The 24,790-nt window shown below is 36.7% G+C and overlaps 1 protein-coding gene across 1 annotated transcript; it reads left to right on the top strand.

Annotated features, from left to right (window-relative positions):
- Positions 1 to 13,210: 13,210 nt before the first annotated feature.
- On the top strand, positions 13,211 to 20,554 carry SMR3A (submaxillary gland androgen regulated protein 3A). The gene is made up of 3 exons (XM_023253404.2): positions 13,211 to 13,411; positions 14,664 to 14,731; positions 19,121 to 20,554. The coding sequence occupies exons 2-3, from the start codon at positions 14,678 to 14,680 to the stop codon at positions 20,435 to 20,437; spliced, it is 1,371 nt and encodes a 456-aa protein (XP_023109172.2). The 5' UTR covers positions 13,211 to 13,411; positions 14,664 to 14,677; the 3' UTR covers positions 20,438 to 20,554.
- The last annotated feature ends 4,236 nt before the right edge of the window (positions 20,555 to 24,790 follow it).

The following is a 24,790-nucleotide window of genomic DNA, read 5'->3' as shown; positions in this document are numbered from 1 at the left end:
GACCCATAACACACAAAGCATGTGTCTAGAAAAAAATGTAAATATTTCATAGGCAAAAAAGATTCAAAAAGCATAGAAAGAATAAGTTAATTTTCTACAGATCTACAGATATTCTTTTTCTGAATATCTGAAACACTATCCCTTCATCTAAAGAGGAATTTTCTCCAGAGATTGTTCGACTAACACTTTGTACCATTCCATAAATCGAATCTTTTCTTTTCTTTTCTTTTCTCTTCCTTTCTTTTCTTTTCTTTTCTTTTCTTTTCTTTTCTTTTCTTTTTTTTTTTAGAGAGAGAGAGAAAAAGAGCATGAGCAGGGGAGGGACAGAGAGAGAGAGGGAAAGAGAGACTCCCAAGCAGGCTCCACGCTGTCAGCTCAGAGCCCAACATGGGGCTCAAACTATAAACTGTGAGATGATGAACTGAACTGAAACCAAGAGTTAGAGGCTGAACCCACTGAGCCACCCAGGAACCCCTCCATGAATCATTTCACCCAAAAATATATTAGATCAATTTCTAGTTGACAAATTAATTCATTCAAGTGATTTAGTAAAATTTACCTATATCTAGGTCAGGGAACAAAAGAACACAAATATAAGTAATTCAATCACTTACTCCTCAAAGGTTCAAGTGGCAAAGATAGAAAAAAGGCAATTAACTCTAAACTGTATAAGGAATCAGTAGTAAACATTATATGCAAAAGTACAAACAATAATGAGCAAACAGGGGAGGAGATATTTATTCCCCTTCAGGAAGAGCAAATACTTATAGAAAACCTACAATAGATAAGCTATTATAAGAGACACAAAAAATCTCAAAATCTTGGTATTGAAAGGTTGAAAGTGACTCACTAGCTAAGGAGATGCAATCCATCCTGAAGGAGTAGAAAGTAAAGGCCAAGACTGTACATAACTATGACGAGGGCCATAAAGAAATGATACCCAAAATGTTTTATGGAATTTCACTGAGGAGATTTCTTTTTAAGTTTCATGAAGAAATGAAAAGCAAAGGAATGATTTCAAGTGGCAGAAAAAAATATAGTAGCTTCACCACTGATAAAAACACAGCAAATGCATGGAGGTAAGAGAGAAAATAGCATTCATATCCATGCCCTCCAAATATTTACTAAGTGAACAGAATATGCCAGGCCTGTCATTCTAGGAATACAAAAACGGGTAAGATACATACCACACTGTCAGGTTGTTCCTAATCCCACCAAACAGAAATTGGCCATGAATATAGGACATACCTAGAAAAATAGATATTATAATGGAAAGTGATCATCATATTATCAGATTAGGAGTTCAGATTAATTCTAAAGAAGAGAGAATCAGTAAAGATTTTACCACAGAAGATTGCTATAAAAATATATCTATAGAAAATCTAGCTTATAAAAAATAATAACATTTGATTTCTTACATGTGCCAAACCCTAAGAGCTTGATGTACAAAAACCATAACCCTATAGGAAAATAATACTGACACTCTAGGGATAGGAAAACTGAGGGACATAGAGGTTAATCAAATACCCAAGGGCACATAGTGGCTAAATAAAGAGCAGGCATTCAGGGGCGCCTGGGTGGTGCACTCGGTTAAGCGTCCGACTTCAGCCAGGTGACGGTCTCGCGGTCCGTGAGTTCGAGCCCCGCGTCGGGCTCTGGGCTGATGGCTCAGAGCCTGGAGCCTGTTTCAGATTCTGTGTCTCTCTCTCTCTCTGCCCCTCCCCCATTCATGCTCTGTCTCTCTCTGTCCCAAAAATAAATAAACGTTGAAAAAAAATTAAAAAAAAAAAAAGAGCAGGCATTCAAACCTAAGTAGTCTAGCCCATGCTCTTCACTTCTGCCAAAAATGTATAGGAACTATGGAATGAAGAAATAAGGAATCTATAGCGATGGGCCAGTCAGCTTTGTGTTCTACGTATCCTACAGTCTTATAAGGAAAAGTTTCATTCAACTAGGACTGTGCAAACTCCACATTAATGTAATTCATAGTGTCTTTATTATCAGCAATAGTTTAGAGCACACATCTTTTTAATCACAAGTTTTTCTATATATTTATTATACAATGAAAGCAACAGGAGATAAAGGAGGAGGAGGAGGAGGAGGAGACTTGAGGGGTACAGAACTAGAGAGAGAGAAGAAAAAAGGAGGAGGAGGAGCCATAAAGGCATAATCATAAAAGAAACCCATATTTAGACCAGAAGGAAGAAAAGCAAGGACAGTCGACAGAAAAGGAGAAATCAGAGGTGAGAGAACTGAAAAAATTTCTCATAAAAGCCAAGAGTAGAAAAATATTTAAACACTTTTTTTATTATTATTTTAGAGAGAGAGAGAGCACATGCACACGCTCATGAGAGAGAGAGAGAGAGAGAGAGAGAGAGAGAGAGAGAGAGGTGGGAGAGGGCCAGAGAGAGAGAATTCTAAGCAGGCTCGATGCCCAGTAGAGTCCAATGCAGGGCTTGATCCCATGACCCTGGGGTCATGACCCAAGCCAAAATCAAGAGTCCAATGCTCAACCAAGTGAGCCACTCAGGAACCCCTAAATACTTCTTAAAAGGCAGGGAAGGAGAAAAAAAGAGAAGTATAGGGAGTACATGAACAACAAATTGTTTAGAAATGAGTCTCAATGTTGTGCAAATTATAAAAAGAGGTAAAAACTGAGTAAGCAATAAAAGAGGCTTTGCATTAAAAATACCAAAAGAGGAATGCCTGGTTGGTTCAGTCGGTTAAGCGTCCAACTTTGACTCAGGTCACGACCTCATGGTTCATGGTTCCAGCCCCATATTGGGCTCTCTGCTGTCAGTGCAGAGCCCACTTTGATCTCCTGTCCACCTCTCTCTCTACCCCTTTACCACTGGTTCTCTCTCTCTCTCAAATTAAATAAATAATTAAAAAAAAAAAGATGACCATAAGCTTTCTATTGTTTTCAGCATACAGATCATTTACATCTTTGGTTAGGTTTATTCCTAGGTATTTTATGATTCTTGGTGCAATTGTGAATGGGATCAGTTTCTTTGTCTTTTAGTTGCTTCATTATTAGTGCATAAGAATGCAGCTGATTTCTGTATATTAATTTTGTATCCTGCAACCTTGCTGAATTCATGTATCAATTCTAGCAGACTTTTGGTGGAGTCTATCAGGTTTCCCATGTAGAGTATCATGTCATCTGCAAAAAGTGAAAGCTTGACTTCATCTTTGCCAATTTCGATCCCTTTGATTTCCTTTTGTTGTCTGATTGCTGGTGCTAGAACTTCCAACACTATGTTAAACAACAGCAGTGAGAGTAGACATACCTGTCGTGTTCTTGATCTCATGGAGAAAGCTCTCAGTTTTTCCCCATTGAGGATGATATTAGCTATGGGCTTTTCATAAATGACTTTTAGATGTTTAAGTATATTCCTTCTATCCCGACTTTCTCAAGGGTTTTCATTAAGAAAAGATGCTGAATTTTGTCAAATGCTTTTTCTGCATTGATTGACAGGATCATATGGTTCTTATCTTTTCTTTTATTAATGTGATTATTACATTGATTGATTTGCCAATATTGAGCCAGCCCTGCAGCCCAGGAATGAATCCCACTTGATCATGGTGAATAATTCTTTTTATATGCTGTTGAATTCGATTTGCTAGTATCTTGTTGAGAATTTATGCATCCATATTCATCAGGGATATTGGTCTGTACTTCTCTTTTTTTGCTGTGTCTCTGTCTGGTTTGGGAATCGAAGTAATGCTAGCTTCATAGAATGAGTCTAGAAGATGTAAAAGATCTGTATGCTGAAAACTATAGAAAGCTAATGAAGGAAATTGAACAAGATACAAAGAAATGGAAAAACATTCCATGTTCATGAATTGGAAGAATAAATATTGTTAAAATGTCAATACTACCCAAAGCAATCTACACATTCAATGCAATCCCAATCAAAAGTGCACCAGCATTCCTCTCGAAGCTAGAACAAGCAATCCTAACATTTGTATGGAACCACAAAAGACCCCAAGTGCCAAAGTAATTTTGAAGAAGACTAAAGAGGGAGGCATCACAATCCCAGACTTGAGTTTCTACTACAAAGCTGTCATCATCAAGACAGCATGGTATTGGCACAAAAACAGACACATAGACCAATGGAATAGAATAGAGACTCCAGAACTGGACCCACAAATGTATGGATAACTAATCTTTGACAAAGCAAGAAAGAATATCCAATGGAAAAAAGACAGTCTCTTTAACAAATGGTGCTGGGAGAACTGGACAGCAACATGCAGAAGAATCAAACTAGACCACCTTCTTACACCATTCACAAAAATAAACTCAAAATGGATGAAGGACCTGAATGTAAGACAGGAAACCATCAAAACCCTAGAGGAGAAAGCAGGAAAAAAAACCTCTCTGACCGCAGCCGCAGCAATTTCTTACTTGACACATCTCCAAAGGCAAGGGAATTAAAAGCAAAAATGAACTATCTGGACCTCATGAAGATAAAAAGCTTCTGCACTGCAAAGGAAACAATCAACAAAACTAAGAGGCAACCGACGGAATGGGAAAAGATATTTGCAAATGACCTATCAGATAAAGGGCTAGTATCCAAAATCTATAAAGAACTAACCAAACTCCACACCCGAAAAACAAATAATCCAGTGAAATAATGGGCAGAAGACGTGAATAGACACTTTTCTAAAGAAGACATCCAGATGGCCAACAGGCATATGAAAAGATGCTCAAGGTCACTCCTCATCAAGGAAATACAAATCAAAACCACACTGAGATATGACCTCACTGAGATATGACCAGTCATAGTAGCTAAAATGAACAAATCAGGAGACTAGAGATGCTGGAGAGGATGTGGAGAAATGGGAATCCTCTTGCACTCTTGGTGGGATTGCAAACTGGTGCAGCCGCTCTGGAAAACAGTGTGGAGGTTCCTCAAAAAATTAAAAATATATCTACCCTGTGACCCAGGAATAACACTGCTAGGAATTTACCCAAGGGATACAGGAGTGCTGATGCATAGGGTCACTTGTACCCCAATGTTTATAGCAGAACTTTCAACAATAGCCAAATTATGGAAAGAGACTAAATGTCCATCACCTGATGAATGGATAAAGAAGTTTTGGTTTATATATACAATGGAATACTACTTGGCAATGAGAAAGAATGAAATATGGCCTTTTGTAGCAACGGTGATGGAACTGGAGAGTGTTATGCTAAGTGAAATAAGTCATATGGAGAAGGACAGATACCATATGTTTTCACTCTTATGTGGATCCTGAGAAACTTAACAGAAGACCATGGGGAGGGGAAGGGGAAAAAAAAGTTACAGAGATGGAAGGAGGCAAACCATGAGAGACTCTTAAAAACTGAGAATAAACTGAGGGTTGATGGGGGGTGGGAGGGAGGGGAAAGTGGTGATGGGCATTGAGGAGGGCACCTGTTGGGATGAGCACTGGGTGTTGAATGGAAACCAATTTGACAATAAATTTCATATTAAAAAAAAAAAGACGACCAAAAGAGATAAGCTGATGGCTTGAAAAAGTAATCCAGTCAAGAGCATAATTCTGTATTAGGAAAGATGAATTAGGAATTATGTCCAGTTGAAAATGAGAAATTTAATGTTTAATTTTAAAAGGTGATAATCAATAAAATTGCATCTCAGAGAAAGCAGAAGGAATTAGGCTTTCTAGGAAGAAACCTGATTTTTTTTAAGTTTGTATTTAAATTCTAGTTAGTTAACATACAGTATAATTTTGATTTCAGGAGTAGAATTTAGTTTTTCATAACTTGTATATCACACCTAGTGCTCATCACATTTAGCCATCCCCCACCACCTCCCCTACAGCAGCCCTGTTTGTTCTCTACAGTTAAGAGGCTCTTATGGTTTGTTTCCCCCTATTTTTTTTCCTCCCTTCCCTTATGTTCATCTGTTAGGTTCTTAAATTCCACATATGAGTAAAAGTATATGGTAGATGTCTTTCTCTGACTGGCTTATTTTGCTTAGCATAATATACTCTAGCTCCATCTACATCATTGTAAATGGCAAGGTTTCATTCTTTTTGATGGCTGAGTAATATTCCATTTGATATATTTATATATATAAGTTTTCCATTTTATATATACAAACACATACCACATCTTCTGTATCCATTCATTAATTAATGGATAACAGGAAATCAAATTCAACAGTGCATTAAAAGAATTATTCACCACGATCAAGTGGGATTTATTCCTGGGTTGCAAGGGTGGTTCAATATTCACAAATCAAACAGTTTTGAAAAAAGGAAGGTTAAGAACCATATGATCCTCTCAATAGATGCAGAAAAAGCATTTGACATAATACAGTATCCTTACTTGATAAAAACCCTCAACAAAGTAGGGATAGAAGGAACATACCTCAACATCATAAAGACCCACAACTAATATCATCCTCAATGGGTAAACTGCTTCTTTACAAGAGATAAATGGACTCTCTCGAGTGGAAGCTAGTGATTTTTCCTCAACTTTCAACCACATGGAAATGAGGCAGATACATCATTCTCTTAGCTGCAACCTCCCTACTGTGGTAGATGGTGCTAGTAGTGTTCCTAATCATTTACTTCCACCCCTTATAAAAACAGGGTTTCACATTTTCACTCATTGCCATGAGGCTTGCAGGGCATCTCTCCTTCTCTGCGTAATATACCTCCCTATCTCATTGTCAGGCTTGGCCCTATGACCTGCTTTGGCTGCTGAAATGCGAACTCAAGTCACAGTAGGCAAATTAACAACAGGAATCCCATCACATCTGCTCTTTTTCTGTTTTCCTTTATACTCAAGAGCTGCATGTCCTAAATAGAAACTTTCTTCAACCTGGTCCTGGAATGGGAAGATACGTACAGTGGAGTTGCAGAAGCATTCTGCCAACAGTTGCCAACACTTGACATGAAAGAAATATTTATTTTTGTTAGACATTAGGATTTTGGTGGTGGTGGTGGTTGCTTCAATAAATACGCCAACTAGCACAGAGACCATTACTCTTCATTCTTCTAAAAAATTGTTCCCAATTAAATGAAACCTGTGCCATTTAGCCACTCCTCCTTCTTCACTTCTTTATTACTGCTATCAATTAAGCTCTTAGCCACCGCTCTCACTCTCTGAAGAAATTTGGACCAACCCCATTGCCACTAGAGTTCTGGGAAATGTCACAGTTCACACTGACCATCCATTAAAATCCAGATTGCTCCATTCTTTGATCACTTCTTTTTTTTAATCTCCTCATCTTGAATGATCCTCACTTCCCTTCAGTTGTACAAGTAACCTGGACCTTCCTATCATCACATTGATACATCACCTATAAAGTCATATATCAAGACATACCTGATCAAAATATCTTTGATCAAAACTTCCCATCTCCCAGATATTGTACTCAATTATTCTCACTATATCAACTCTTTAAACTTTTTAAACTCTCCAGTTCCTGTACATTTGCCATCGTCTCAGAGTCCCCTCTTCAACTTTCTTTCATATCCAGCTGAGATTTTTATAGTCCATCAATCTAAACACTAGCTTGCAAATATCTTCAGCTTTATTTTTATTTTTTCTAATTGCTCACAAATCGGATATAATCCCAGTATTTGATTAATAGAAATAATTACTTCCTCTGCATGTATACAAAATCTACCCAGTGCTGCTCTGGAAAAATGCAAAACTTTAGATAGAAAGAACACTAAAATTCGGGCCTCCAAACTCAAAGGGGCCCTCAAGTCTGCCTTGAATTCCTACAGTTTCCCCAGTTTTCCTCTCTAGTTCTCCATTTGGTCTACTGCAAATATTCTCCATGTTACAGATCTATAAACTCAAACCCATCTCACTTGCAGTTGAAATATTCCTGACAATACCTACTCATTTTTTTTGTGGCGGAAGCTCCATCTGTTGTTACCTTTTCAGGGTTCCCTACAAGCCCTGTTTTTGTTATTTACCCATACTACTATTAAATCCTCCAGCCTGGGTTCAGTGTTAACTACATAAATCCCATTCTCCTTTTCGTTGACTTGGCTCACATGCCTCTACTGTCCTGAAATAGCCTTCCAGGTATCTGCATATGTCTTAGTCAAGTTTAACCCTCTTGTCTGAATTACCAACTTCCTTCTATAATTTTATCTAATTCATAGGCATTAGCCTTGACACTGTTCTCTACTTCACCTCCCGATACCCATATTCCATAAAAAAGACCTGTTGAATACACCCCTTCAAAATCTCTTGACTCTGTCCATTTCTCTGTAGTCCTATTGCCACATCCCTAGGCCATCTGGATAACTGTAACAGCTTTCTAGTAGGCCTTTCTTCCACCAGTTTCACATCTCACTATCCACTCTCAATATAGCTCTAATACTTAGCATAAGCAAAATCAAAAATACCTGTTAAAGAACTAAACTTGAATATGTCAATTAAGTGGTGAAATCAGGAGTTATTCTTCATCTAGAATAGTGGTTGTCTATTGGGAGTGATTTTGTCCCTGAGAGGACACTTGGCAATGTCTAGAACATTTTTAGCCATTATAACTGGGAGAATACTACTGGCATCTACTGGGTAGAATCCAGGGATGCACAAGACAGTCCTCCACAACAAAGAATTACCTGGCCCAAAATATCAAGTGTCTAGATTGAGAAACCCTATTGTGGACTAACCCCAATTTTAGATTCTTTAAAATTAAAAACTGAGGCAGAAAGTTGGGGACATAAGTATGTTTCTTGAATTAACAGCCCCAATTTTTCACAACTCCCTTTATAGAAGCCCAACAGTTGTATGCTCTTGCACTGTCTTCAGTCTTCACCATTAGCATATTTTGGACATTGGAACAACATTGTTATCACCCAAACTTGAGAAAGGCAGAGATCTGAAAAAAAAACATTTACACATTTCTGTTTTTCTTCTGGATTTCTCACTTCACTATGAGAACATGCCCAGACCACTAGAGGGATAGGAGAGACATGTGGAAAACAGCTGAGCTGTGCTAGCCAGAGCCATCCTAGACCCACCAGCCCCCACCCAACTCACCAGCTGAACAGAGACACATAAGCAAGCCCAGACAAGATCAATAACGCCCAGCCAGACCAAGAAAACTACTAAATAAACATGTAGACTTTTAAGAAATACTAAACAGTTGCTGTGCTAAGCGTTCAAGTTCCTGCAGTGGTTTGTTACACAGCAAAAGTTAACTGATACACCAAAAGACCTAAAAGTCAATCTATATTTCAGAGTCCCATTTTCCCCTAATCAGGGCCCTGACTGTATATTACAGATCTGTCTCAGTTGAGAGTTCAACCTTCTCCGGACCTCTGCTGTTCTAATAATTGAGTCTTGAGTGTGCCCCTCAAATTTTTTCTGCCTTTTTAACTGCAGGAGATTGGAGTTTCTTCATTTTTTTGAGAGAGAGGGTGAGAGCCTGCAAGTGCACATGCTAGTGAGCGGGGGAGGGGCAAATAGAGCCGGAGAATCCCCTTGTCAGCACAGAGGCCACAGCCTGATGCAGGGCTCAACAAGACACCATTTTCCCCCCAAATATGAAATTGTTATGTAAGGCATTTGCACTAGCTTTTAGGCTATGACATATGTAACTTTCATCATGTTTTAATATATTTTATTTTTAGAGTCCTTAATTATTTTGTAAACAACAAATTCTTACAAGTAGACTATAAATAATCTTTTTAGGAATAAATTTTATGAAAACAAAACAAAAAAAAATAAATCTTATTAAATAAGCCTGATATGGCCTTAGTACCAACTCTGCCCCTCTTTGAGGCTCTTTCTATATTCAAAAACCAGAGTGTTAATTTTTTTCTTGACTAGGTCTTAAACTTATTTGGCATATTAAATGAGAAAGTAAATAGAACATAATCTATTAACTAACAAATGTATTACAGGTTAAAATTTTTTAAGTATTGGAGCTAGTTTACAGAGAAAACTTGTATGCAACCATATTTTTAAAAAGTAAAATATGAAAAAGGAAATATATTTTGAAAATTAAGATGAAGCCAGGAATATTCCCCAAGAGAGATCTTGTAAGGGGAACTAAATTCATCTGGTTACATGACTGGAGTTATCAATCCAGCAAAATTCAAATTAAACAGCAATTGTATACTTATTTACATTCAATGCTGGAGATATTCTGGTTAAACTGTAAAGATCACTTTTACATTTACTATAGAATAATATGCTTCCTGCTTGAAAAAAAATGAGAAACTTTCTCAAGGCACTGAGTAGGAAGGAAAAGTACTTCTCAAGCAATTACTGTGTTTTATTTTAGGGACATTGTGAATTTTTTAGCTGATTGAATTTTTCTTTGAACTTTGGCTAATGAAAGCTCGGGGAAAAGCCTGTAATAAACTTCCAGAACTTTCTGGTCTGGGTCTGATGCAGTATCTATGCTGTACAATTCAGTTACAGCTTTTCTTCAATCTGCAAAGTCTGTTATTAATGCCACACAACAAATTCTAACCAATCCTACACAACAAATATTTCCACAAAATAATTTTAAGCAATCTGTAATTTCAAAAGCATGATACATATTTAAAGTGTTATTAATCCAGAAGCCAAATCATCTACTTCTAAATAATCTTTAAAAAACATGTTCATATGCTTTCCAAGGCGTTCAAAGAAAGAGTTATTACTAGAGCTGCAAAACAGGACGGTGGATTTAAATATATTGCTGTATGACAGTTTAATTCTGCTAAATCTAATTATATCAGGAAAATATTTTCTGCCTGTCACATAAGGCTCTGCATTAACAATAGTGTGACTCCACTGTCACCTTGAACTTCCTAGGGCCAGAAACTTTAGCTTTTTTTGGTACTATTCTAGAAGGTTTTCATTCCGAATATTTTAAAGCCATGAATTAATTGAAGATTAACTGGAGTGACCATTTCTATTTCTTAACAGACATGTGCTTCTGTTGGCTTGTGTTGCTCTAATTTTTTGCTGATGACAACCCATTGGGAAATTGTTTTTCAGTTTTGCCAATGTTCATACTATGTCCTCCAGAGCCAATGATCCATTACAGTGGAGTTCACACCTGGAGTCAAAACATTTGGCTGGTAAATATGTTGGCATCAAAACAAGAAAGAAGAGATACTCATCTTTCGACAAACTGAATCATTCTCAGACAAGAAAGTGGTTTATTGAACTTTCCATGTTAATTTAGAGATAGAATCATCTTCACTATTTGCGCATATAATTGTTCAGTAACTAATCAGGGCCTAAGATTAGCAAACCAGTAATACATTTTATTGCACATAATTATGTCACTAAAATTTTTAAGACAATGAATTGCAACAAAGCAAATGAAATTAAGTACAGTAATTTAAAACTAAGATCAGCTCTCAAAGTAGGCCTTCTTTGTTTCTACAACCACCTATGACTCCCAAAAGATTTTTTTTTAATTTTTTTAACGCTTATTTATTATTGAGAGACAGAGAGACACAGAGCATGAGCAGGGGCGGGATAGAGAGAGGAGGAGACACAGAATCCGAAGCAGGCTCCAGGCTCTGAGCTGTCAACACAGAGCCCAAAGGAGGCTCAAACTCACAAACTACAAGATCATGACCTGAGCCAAAGTCGGTCACCTAACTAACTGAGCCACCCAGGCTCAGTGTGTTTAAAGACTTTTAAAACTCTAAACTTTTAAATGTCCTGTGACTTTAACAACTAGCATTATGTCTGACAGCCAGTGGGTATTCATTAAGTGTTGAATAAGTAGGTGAACAAAGGTGAATAACTAAATTCCATGACACAAAAATTAGAAATATTCACATTTTACAAATAGAGGAATTGAGGCACAATGAGGTAAAATAACTCGTCCAATATTATCCAGCAAATAAATGTTGGTAGTATGCTTTGAAGTAAAATAACCTGACTATAAGTGCACTTGATTAATCTCTGCAGCATACTATAACATATGATGTTGGTTAAGTTTATGAGGGTTATTGAGATTTGGGAGGCAATGTGGAATATTGGTTAACCCATTATTTAGGCTTTGAAGTGAGCAGACATAGGTTCATTATTATCCATTGTAAAACAAAGATGATAATAGTACTCAGTTATCCTGCCACATCCTATATGGTAAAGGCTTAATAAATAATAGCTATTACATTATTATACAACAATCTGTAAGAACCAGAGATTACATTATTATTTCTCAAAGCCTGGGTTTATCAAAAATATAAAGCTGTGGCTTTCCCATAGATATCCATCTCAAAGTAAAACTCTCTCTGTATAATTTTCCACATAATCAAAAACTTCATGGCATCATATTTTTGTTTAATTTCTCAAGTTAGTAATAGCAAGTACCAATGTGACTTTTTTAAAGACAATCTCAGACCACTGTTTTAGTTCTTCATTAGAAAAAGGAAATTCCCTAAAAAATTTCCACTTAAGGATCTTTTATATAAATATATTGACATAATTACAGACACAGAAAATTAAAATAAAGTTAAGATTGAAAAACTGCATGAATCTTGACTATTTTCCTTCCACCACTAGATTTTTTTTCTTGCTATTTTCCAATCTCAGATCAAATCTTAATCCAAGAATTCATTTTTCTCATCTTTAAAAAACATTTACTAAATTAAGCCATTGTTGTATAAATTGGAAAAAGAATATATAGGACCAGATAGGTACAAATGTCCAAGTATAAAACAGTAATACAATTTCATTATTTCAACTGAAAGAAGAATAGAAATGTGAAACCAACAAGATATAGCACAGTGGTCAAAACAGTCAAGCAATATATTTGATATACCCTGTCCATAACTGGCCAGAGTATTTGTATGTGATATTTGGTAACATCTATTTAATAATGACTTATAATTCTAATTCTGTTTTTTTTCCTCCAAAATGTGTCTAGACTGTGTTAGAGTTCAATTTTAAAATTATGATTTTTTTTATTTCTCACATAATGTAGTTAGCTCTTAGATAAAATAGGAAATATGGTGATAGTAACATGTAACAAAAGATGACCCATTAAAATTATTTGAAATAGAACAGCTACACTTGTTCTTTAAAATAAAGAGACAATAGGTAATAGTGCACCACAAACCCCAAGTTATTTTATTAGACAAAAAGACATTGTGACTCATTGTATGACATGTTTCCTCAGGAAACACCAATTATTGAATGGGTCAAAGCACCTCAGAAATGAAAAAAAAACACGCAGAAAAAGATTGCAAAATTGTCAACAACGACTTTCCTATCTTCTGTTTAAAGAACATCAGCCCACAAGTTATTTTATCTTCTAACTAGCCTTTCCTTTATCATCACTAGAAATCTACTGCAATATATATAAGAGCTGAGATTTCTTGTTCTTTCTCACCTTCATTTGTCACCTAATTGGCAGGAATAATTTTGACCAGCAGATTAATCAGCCCTGCTAAGAAGGATCCTCATACAACGGTAGGTACGTGGAAATACGAATTGAAGAACTCTTACTTTGAATACCAAATTTTTCTCAGACTTTCAAAGGTATAATTTTGATGGGATTCTTATAGAACATTGATTTTCACCAAAGGGATAATATATACTTATATGAAATCTGATAAGCTATAAAATGCATTGAATTTTGAGAAATTCTGTATGTCACAATAAAGCATTCATGCTAGGCACGTGGGACAAGTCCATCCATTTACACAATCAATCAACTTTTTCCCATAATGTACCTTAACACTTTTGTGTTTCATAATGACCAGAATACTATCAGATATAACTCTGAGAGAACTGTTCTACAGTATATTTTTATTATTGGTTTTGCCTTTGCTTTTTTTAAACTTTTTATAAAATGTGTCATAGAAAAAAGGATGCTTAAAGAAATAACCATATGTACCTGTAATTAAATATTCACTGAAATTTTGCCCCTAGGATTCTTTTAAGACTAAGACTGTTCAGCTAACACATTTAATTGATGGTCAGAATTGACTGTCAGAAAAACCAGTCTGCACAAAGGTGCATAAAGTTACTTTCCCAGAACTCAGGCTATCATGTCCTTGCAATATATTCTAAATTTAGAACCTATTGACAGTAAAATACCTGGACACCTCTCTTTTTTCTACCCTGGTCTTTGTATATGAATTTTTGGAATTAGTTAGAGATTGCTCATGATAGGGCAAAATAACTTAGTAGAATATTGTTAAAAATATTATGTGACAATTTTTCTTTAAACTATGTCTACCAGGGTGATTCTTTTCCTTTCCTTTTTCTAGGTGTTCCAAGAAATTTAATTTAAAACATATGATCTAGAGAAAACATCAATAGCTCAAATGCAAGTCTGCAGAAATCTATAAAGTAATGTAACCATTATTTAATAATACCAAGATGTTCAAATCCAAATAAGTACCATTTCAAAGTAGTTATTTCTGAAAGCAAAAACCTTATGTCATAAAGGCTTCCAATAAGTAAAACACTTTTAAGAATAACTCTTTGCCATTACCTCCAGTGTCCATTTACAAATCAAAAGCAAAAACTAATTCCACCGTTTTATAGTTCAATGTTATAAAACCTACCAATATTGCTCCAAAATAACATTTAGGCAAATTTCTTAAAATACTACCATACTATCCTGTACTACATCATAAACAAAGAGTTGGAATACATTCCAAAGAGTACTTTTTTACAGCAATGCTGATCAGCCATTCATTGTGCTTACTTTCAGAGGTAATCATAAAGATGAAACCACTGTGCCTGATCACAGGCCTTCTGGCCCTTGCAGCATGTTTCTTGGTAAGTCTGCTTAATCACATTTTCATATTTCTCTCACAATTATCACTTCGGATTTCTTTTCACATTAATAATGTTACCCTTCCTTATATGTTAGTAGCTATCAATGATTGATGAAACACTGTTCTAAGGCTTTAATTTAAATTTAAATTTAAATTTAAATTTAAAATCTAATTTAATTTAGGGAATCTGCGTGGTTCAGTCAATTAAGTGACCAACTCTTGATTTCAGCTTAGGTCATGATCTTGTGGTTTGTTAGGTTGAGCCCCGCATCAGGCTCTGCTCTGACAGTGTGAAATCTGCTTGGGATTCTTTCTCTCCTTCTCTCTCTGCTCCTGCCCTGTTCAGGCTCTTTCTCTTCTCTCTCAATTTCTCTCTCTCTCTCTCTCTCTCTCTCTCTCTCTCTCTCTCTCTCTCTCTTTCAAAATAAGTAAGTAAATATTTTTTAAAAACAATAAAATCTAATTCAAATAGCCACACATGGCTCAGGGCTACCATGTTGGATAATTTAGATCCATAATATCAGACTGCATTATACAGACATGTATAAATATGGGTTCCTGCATATATAAGCAATTTCACAAGTAGGTAAAGCAAATTTATTGCAGATTTTTGATCCTATATTCTTAAAGACATTATTTGAATATCTTTGAACATGTTATTGGAACTATTTCTTTATCTAAAAAATGAGATACTTAGAGCAGTTTTTCTCAACATGGGGTTCATGTGTCATCTAAATCAAAGTTATTTGACTCATTTATTAAAAACAGAGTATTCCAGGCCTTATCCCAAAAGAATAAGAGTGTCTGAGAGTAGGACCTGGGAATATGCATTTTGCCATGGACTCAGGGGCTACAGACGTTTATATTAACACCTACCATGTATAAAGGACTGGGTGAAGCACCACAGAAGTTACTAAACATTCAAAGTTGCAAGAGATTTTTTTAAAAAGCCACAGGTTTTTGTCTTTTTAAATATTAAAATGATAACTTCAAAACAGGGATAGATTAACTCCAGTTTGGGAAGAGATTAATTCCATAGTAATTTCTACCAAAGAACTGTAAAATCTAACATCAAATGGAAAAAAAAGAGTTTTGGGTTTTTTTTTCAGAAAACTAGGACTTCTACAAAACAGACAACATAAACTTATTCTGAAACATGAAACAATGCTTCTTCCATCTACTCTCAGAAACTTGAACAAAAGGAGGCAATTAAATAGCTCATTCAGGTAGTCTGACCTTGACCATGTAAGTGCATTATAAATGTGACATAATTTTTGATAATCAATAAAACATACTGACATATTTAAAAGTTATATTATGCCTTACTGACCCCATCCTAAAGCTGACTTTTAATATTTTCATGTCCTCAGAATATAAGAGAAACACTCGTCATTTTAAAGGATTAGGCTTTGATTATGTAACAATGATTTTTTTTTTTTGCAAAATAAAACTTGAGAGTTCCAATAATACAAGCAGTTTAGCGTAAGTAGTTTATTTTTATTGTATAAAAATTCTTTAGTAAAATTTAACATTCATTCATTATTTTAAAAACTCTCTTAGCAAACAGGATTGAAGGAAATTTCCTTAATCAGATAGAGGTCTTCTACAAAAGGAAGGAGCCATCTTCGGCACTCAGCACCGGTCTCAGTCTGTTCTTTACTAATCTAACAGACCTGCTGAACCTTCTCCTTTCCCACTTCTACAAGGGGGAAGAAAGAGAGCCACACGGGTCATCAAGATGTCTCTCTCCTCACTCCCATAGCATAAGCAGTTTAAATAGAAATAGGCCTTTCATCAACTTAATTGCATGAGATTCATCATGGTTAATAATTACCGAAATACAGAAACGCAGAGTAGAATATCCTTTTCATATAGCAGGGTAAGTAGTAATATTGGGTCTTCATTCTGTTATAGGTGATTTTCCCAATGCTTTACAGACATTATCCCACTTAATCCTCAAAGCAAATCTGACAAAGGGACTACTCTTAATCCCATTAAAATATAGATAAATTTAGATTCAAAGTATCCATGTCTTAGCTGGATTGTTCTTAAACTAATACAAGAAATTAACTACAAACACATCGCTTTGTTGTAAAGGAAAGAGGTGAAAAGACAGTGATAGCAATAAGGGAATTCATGGTTGAAAGTAGACTCTTTAAAAAGGTAAACTGAACATAAATGAAAGTTGTTTCCCAAGGAAAAGAAGTCAGTTAAAAGACACATATTAAAGTGCAGGGGGAAGAAAGGGGAAAATTGACAGAGCTCTGAGAAAATACTTGTAAAGGAAAAGGAAATATGTAGATTTTAATAACTTTGTGGTTGTGTGGCCAGTATATTGGTGAAGTTCATTTCTAATTGCTTGCATTATTTTGGAGTAGAAGGAAAATCATCCTGGTGGGGTGACTGAGGGTCAGGAAGAGGTAGAGAACTTCAATAAAATTGGCATAAACTTAGAAAATTATATGCCTCTGGGGAATAAGGTTCAGTTAACCTGAGATGCTTGAAAAGATCACAGGGCAGTGCTAAGGCACTATAAATGGGTGATGGCTCAGTACCTCTGACATCTGCTGCCATTGCTCAAAAACCTGTAATTGGGAATCAGGGAGACAGATGATTCAGAAGACAAAATAATCATAAAGTTTAGAATTTGCAAGAGCAAAATGCCACACGAACAAATACATGGAGGACCTAAGAACAGAACGAGGGAAATGCAGACACCTGTGTCTGACGTAAGTCCTCAGCAGAACAGGACTTGTGCATTCTTACGCTACAGAACAGGCATATTTGCACTCCATTTGGCATGCTGTCTTCCCATTTTTTGTTATTTTGACTTCCTTTCAAAGTCTGCCTTCTCCGTTCAATGATCCTTAATCTTTCCTAAACCAATCGCTCTAAATCTCTAATGTATTTGTTTCCCACACTATTTTTCAACTACTTTTACTTCCAAAAACTGCAACCACTGTACTAGTGTTAACATAACAAATAGTAGTATGTAACATTTATTGAGCACAGTATCTGGGCCAGCCTTCGCCCGAAGCACTTTACAGGTAATATTTCACAACAAATCTGACTCAAATCTGAGACATCTCACCCACTTCAAATCTCAGACAACCTCAAAGTTGTCTCAAACTTGAATTTGGCGTGGGAGGGGGGTTTCTGAAACATCCCACATTAAAAAAGGGAAAAATTCTGATCATAAATTGTAAAAGTGTTTCTAAACTTTACAAAGCTACAAAAATGAATTTAAAACTACCCATAATCTCAATACTCAGAAATAAACATGACTACCATTAAAAAAAAAAAAAGGTAGGTGTTGGGTACTATTATGAACATCATTTTTCAGATGAGGAAAGAGAGTCTCAAAAAGGATTCCAACATTCACACAATCTCTAAGTAGCAGGGGCAGAATTCAAACCCTGGCATTACACTCGACGGACTATCATTCTGCTTCCATTTGGGCCATTTTGTACTGTCTTGTACTGTAACCACTTGGTCTGTAGACTTACAAAAGGCATGTCTGCATGCCCACAGCTCCTACTTTAGTGTACCGCACAAAATAAGTGCTCAATAACATGTTTCACCGTTTATTAGTGTTCAAAGCCTGAAATAATCCCAAGCGCTTGAATGAGATATAAAGAGACATTTTCCTCATTTGGAATTGATTCCAATCACAGGCTCTACCAAAAACATAGGATATGATTTTACTCACGATCTTTTTCCCCATCAAAACTACCTCAGCTTTCATTTAAGAGCCTAGGCATTCAGAGGGTGAAAGAGAACTCTTCCCTTTCTCTGAGACAAACTTTCAGACTGTGTAAGTTAGATGTGTATGTAAGAGTTTTCTATTGCCAAATAACAAATTACCACAAACTAGTAGCTTTGGAAAAAAATGCATTTATTATCCCACAGTTCCTTCGGTCAGACTCTGGCCTTGGCTTGGTTGAATTTTCTGCTCAGGGTCTCCCAGGACTGAAAAGGTATTGTCAGGACTGTATTCTTTCCTGGAGCTCAGGGACCTCTTTTCCAATTTGGGTGGCTGTGGGCAGAATTCAGTCCCTTGTTTATAGGACTGAGGTCCTTACTTTTTTGCAGGCTATGAGCCACAGGGCCCACTACTACCATCTACTTCCATGTGGTCCTCTCCACATTTTTTTTTTTTTTTTGCTTCAAAGCCAATAGGAGAGCACCGCAGTTTCAAATATCTGAATTTGTCTGACCTGCAGAACCCATTTTAAAAGGACTCACCCGATAAGGTTATGCCAGTATATGCCAGCAGGGGGCAGGAATCTTGGAAGTCATCTTAGAATTCTGCCTGCCACAGAGAGTATACGTTCTTATGCTTAATCTAGAAATACCTAATTAAAAATTGTTCACTTCTGTTTTCCCACAGCCTGGTGAGAGTCACAGAGGTCCCAGGAGACGATATCCACCTAGGCCACTGCTTCCTCCCCCTCTACGGTTTCCTTTTGGTCCAGGATTTGCTCCACGTCTTCCTCCACCTTATGGCCCAGGGAGAATTCCACCACCCCCTCCTCAGTTTTTTGGCCCCGGGAGAATTCCACCACCCCCTCCTCAGTTTTTTGGCCCCGGGAGAATTCCACCACCTCCTCCTTTATTCCCCAATGGCCCAGGTTATCCATATCCAGCTTTCCAACAAAGACGTTATCTAATTCGATTTCCATTCATCCCTAGATTCTCTCTGATGTATCCTTTTGTCCTCACACCCCAAATACAAACTACTACAACAACAGGTTCCGCTACAACCACAACTGACCCCACTACCACCCAAACAGACTCTGCCACTCCCATGACAGCTTCTCCTCCCCAAGAGACAAAGACCACTTCTACTCCCCAAGAGACTACTATCGCTTCTACTCCCCAAGAGACAATGACAGCTTCTCCTCCCCAAGAGACAAAGACCACTTCTCCTCCCCAAGAGACAACTGCTTCTACTCCCCAAGAGACTACTATTGCTTCTACTCCCCAAGAGACTACTATTGCTTCTACTCCCCAAGAGACAACAACTGCTTCTCCTCCTCTAGAAACAACTACCACTTCTCCTCCCCAAGAGACAACCGCTTCTCCTCCCCAAGACACTACTATTGCTTCTATACCCCAAGAGACAACAACTGCTTCTACTCCCCAAGAAACAACTACCACTTCTCCTCCCCAAGAGACAACGACTGCTTCTACTCCCCAAGAGACTACTATAGCTTCTACCCCCCAAGAGACAACAACAGCTTCTCCTCCCCAAGAGACAACGACTGCTTCTACTCCCCAAGAGACAACAACTGCTTCTCCTCCTCTAGAAACAACTACCACTTCTCCTCCCCAAGAGACAACCGCTTCTCCTCCCCAAGACACTACTATTGCTTCTATACCCCAAGAGACAACAACTGCTTCTACTCCCCAAGAAACAACTACCACTTCTCCTCCCCAAGAGACAACGACTGCTTCTACTCCCCAAGAGACTACTATAGCTTCTACCCCCCAAGAGACAACAACAGCTTCTCCTCCCCAAGAGACAACGACTGCTTCTACTCCCCAAGAGACAACAACAGTTTCTCCTCCCCAAGAGACAACAACCACATCTACTCCCCAAGAGACAATGACAGCTCCTCTTCCCCAAGAGACAACTACCACTTCTACTTCCCAAAAGACAAGTCTCAAGACCTTTTTAGATAGACTCCTTTCAATTTTTGGATAAGAATGAGATATTCCATAAGCTCTAACCTTTGGGAGGAATAATCTTAGAAAGAAACTGTAAAACAACCCACATAAACATTATGACAACAAAGTGAAAATAAAGAGTTGAGCAACAATATGAAACCTCCAGTGTGGTCATGTGCACCCTGGGTCTGTCCCCCCTTTTCTGCCCAATGAATATTAGTACTGCCAGAAGCCTGGCCTTGTAACATGAAGTTAAAGAGGTAATTAGGGGAAAATACAGTGAGATATCTGGACTTGTACTTAGAGTGACGGAGCTGTAAGATTAGGCAACAAGATGCTCTCTTGAGTACCACGACCCATCATACAACTACAAAACACAAAATAACATATTAGTAGATATTCAAATAATCTTAGCTCTCCCCACAGCATTCTCCCTGAAATATTCCTGAGTACCACAAGATTATTAATTATAAATAAGCTTTCATATTATCTGCTCAATTCCAGAGTAAAAATGCTTTTCTAGCAAACCAAAATACCTAAGTGAACTATGGGGCACAAGTCTTGGAATCTGATATGAAAAATCATTTTCCAAGTTAAGGAACAGATAGATGATGGTTTTAGAAATCAATAATGAAAGGCTGATGGCTGAGACTCCAAAGTTTCCATTGCTTCCAACTATTAGTTAAGGTTTTAATCAAAAGTATTATGACTATTTCAGAAATGGCCTCATTATATCATGAACACTATATCTTTCATACATTTTTTACTTTTAAAGTCATTTTCCTTTCAAAAAACAACTACTTACATTGTCAACAATCACATGAATCAAAATTTCTCAAAGATAGCTATTTTAAGCATTAATTTGTTTATATGTGCTTAATTTTATCTTTAATCCCACAGTAGTTCTTGAGAATCTACTGTGATACAGAATCTCTTTCAATGGTTAAGTAATCAGCAATAAGGAAAGCTGTCAAAGTCACTACCTTCCTGGAGCTTCCATTCAAATACGACCAAAAAAAAAAAAAAAAAAAAAGTAAATACATGTATATGTAAGAAATGAGAAGTGCTTTGAAAAACAAGAAAGAAAGGTAAAAAGATACAAAGTGGTATTGATAGTTCGTTTTATCTGAGATAATCAGAAAGAACCTCTCTGGTAAAGTAGTATTTAAGCAAAGACTTCAAGAATGTTAAGTATTCAAAGATCTAAAGAAAGCGTACTGAAGGCAGAAGGGATCCAACATGTAAAAGTCTGAAGCAACAGTGAATTTTTTGTGCAAGAGGACCAGAAGAATGCTAATGTGGCTCGCACTTAGTGAGAAAGGAAGAGAGTTGAAAGGAAATACTACCAAAAGGGCAGAGATAGACCACATCATAAAGGACGTAGGATCAGAATTTTATCCTAAATGTATGAGAGGTCATTGGAGATTTACATAAAGGAACAACATATTCCAATAAGCATTTTCAAAACTTTATCTGTCTGCTGAGTACCACACTGTAAGGAGAACAATAGTAGAGGCTATTTCAAGAATCCTGGTGGGAAACATGATGGCTTAGACTAGGGCGGGATCAATGAAGAAGGGGAGAAGTGGTCAGACGTAGAAACAGCTAAAAATATATGTATATATATATTCAAAAGTATTTTATGAAGTGTTGGACCTGGATTTTACTTTTTTATTTTAAATTTATTTTTTTTAATTTACATCCAAGTTAGTTAACATATAGTGCAATAATGATTTCAGGAGTAGATTCCTTAATGCCCCTTACCCATTTAGCCCATCCTCTTTCCCGCAACTCCTCCAGTAACCCTCTGTTTGTTCTCCATATTTAAGAGTCTCTTATGTTTTTGGGCCTGGGTTTTAAAGGAAAAGAAATAATCTAAAAATAACTATGATATTTTGGGCCCAAGCAAGCATGTGAATAATGGTGTCATTCAGTGAGAGAGGTAAGATTAGAGAGGAATCATAGTTTAAAGATTTGGAATATCATGGTTCGGCACTGGATATGTTAAGCTTGATATCTCCAACTTCTGTATTATTTTTTATTGCTGCAATGACATTATTATCACAAACAGCATCTCAAAACAATAAAAATACATAATGCAAATGCAATTATCACACTGTTCTACAGACTAGAAGTCTACAAAATAACAAGGCTCAACTAGGTTCTCTGCCTGGAGTCTCACAAGGCTGAAGTCAAAGTTACTGGCAAAGCTGCATTCCTTTTGGAGGCTCTAGGGGAGAATGTTTCAAGGTTCATTCATCTCTCCTACATATCTCTTTTGTCTCAACTCCTGCCACATCTCTCTGACTCCTCCCAGACAATTTTTTTCTACTTTCTAAGAGCTCACATGATTATATTCAGCCTACCAAAATGATCCAGGATAAGCTCTATGTTTACAGATATATATTTTAGTAACACCTGAAAAGTCCTTTTGCAGATGTACCTAGATTAGTATTTGGTTAAATAACTAGAGGATGGAAATCTTGAGGAGCACATCCTTTAATAATCTGCCTACAACTTCCAAGTATAGATACTGAGCAGACAGGTTATATGCAAAGGCAGAATAAATGGGAGGACTGAGTTTAACTAGGATCCCAATTTTGCCAGGGAAGAATGACAGAAAAAAAAGATGGGAAAGAGGAACTATTCAAGGAATTAGGTTATATATGAGCTAAGGTATACTGCAAAGGCTGGTGTAAGTTTACAAATTGGGTATAATGACAACTCAGACTTGGCTAACTATACTTCCACTTTGTATTATTATCAAATATGTGAACAAGCAAAGAAAACAATAGAGATCAAGAGAATGCGTTAAGTGGCTTCCTGGCACTTACCTTCTTCCTTATATAGGCATACCCAAATTTTGGAAGTTTCAACAGCCAATGTAGACTGAAATATCTACCAAATCACAGAAGCCATAACTGACTTTAAACTGGTGTGCATGGGAAGAGGTGCATCACCACTGAAATGTCCACTGTAACGCCTTTTAAGAAATTACTTGCTGAACGAGTTATTTAACGTATCTTCCATTTTTTATTTCTTAATGTGCCATCAAGTCAAATCAAGGTTTCTGAGCACTGAACACAGACATGGTCTATGACAGCATCAAGAAAAAGATTATAGAAGTGGACTATATAATCTAAGCTAGATAACAGCAACAACAAAAGCTATAAAGACATGAGGAGTGTATTTAATATGTTTTATTGCTGTTTGTCTTCAGTTCCAGTAATTTATATGCAACTTCTTATATGTCAGAAAAGGAAAAATTAACAATTATATTTCCAAGACACAGCTGGTATTCTGAATGTGATTGGATACAATCCAGTGGGGAAACATTTACATGAGATTTTGAAGGCAGAAGTAGGACAAAAGCCATCTTTTGGCTGCTCGGGCTACTGGCAAACAAGAATGGAGGTATATGAGGTGGCTGACTACTGCTTCATGGGTGTAACACAGTTCAGTTGCAGAGGAGCAGTTTTGTGCTCTCTGAATCACAACTCTAACCCTATAACCTTAAGGTCAATAGACAGTGGAAGCCCCCTCACTGCTACTCTTTCAATCACTCTTTACAATGCTTTGTAAAATATAGTTATCTGTATGGACTCCCTTTCTATGTGAAAGAAAAATGGCTTATTTGCTTGAAAAGAATGCTCATAAATACAAAATAAAGATAAGAAACAAGGAATAGGGGAATACAGTCAATAGAGAGCAGACCGCTATCTAATATTGTATTGGTAAAAGAGGAGGAATTGTTTAAAAACTTGCTAACTAAGGGCAGTAGTGAAAGGATCTGGATGTGGCTGAGGGCAGCAAGCAAAATTGTCTGGAGACATGTAACTTATAGTGAGTGGGATGAAGAACATTTTTTATAGTAAATGTTGTGTGTGCTATTGTGAGGAAGGAGCCAGGTTTAGTTAGTTTATGATTCAAGGGAAAACCCCAAGACAGAAAGGCACTTGCTCATTATGGAAACTCTATTGACATAATGGAATGTGCTGATACAAGTTCTTTAGCGAATCACCAGAAAACCATCCCTTCAGATACAGACATCCCATAAAATTCCTTCATTTCAAATCTGGGACCCTAGAACCTCTTCTCTGGTCCATTTTTCTTTCTTTCTAAATTTCCCTTCCTCTCTCTCTATTAAATATCCTTTTCAGTATTGCTAGGCTCTTTAAGTCCTCCTGATTCTTCAGTATACAATTACCATTTGTAACTTACTCATTTCCATTCTCTTCCTGGATCCTAATGGTGAAAAAATTATGCTGTTATCAGTGGATATTTCTGAGTTATTACTAAATTGACTACAACATTTAACACCAACAACCAAGTATTATAAATCCATTATATGTTTGAAACTGACTGCAAAATATAGATACAAAAAGATGGA

The sequence above is a fragment of the Felis catus genome, chromosome B1 (genome assembly GCF_018350175.1).
Source record: "Felis catus isolate Fca126 chromosome B1, F.catus_Fca126_mat1.0, whole genome shotgun sequence".
NCBI lineage: Eukaryota > Metazoa > Chordata > Mammalia > Carnivora > Felidae > Felis > Felis catus.
The sequence above is the reverse complement of the archived record's forward strand: the minus strand, read 5'-3'. Positions and strand labels throughout refer to the sequence as shown.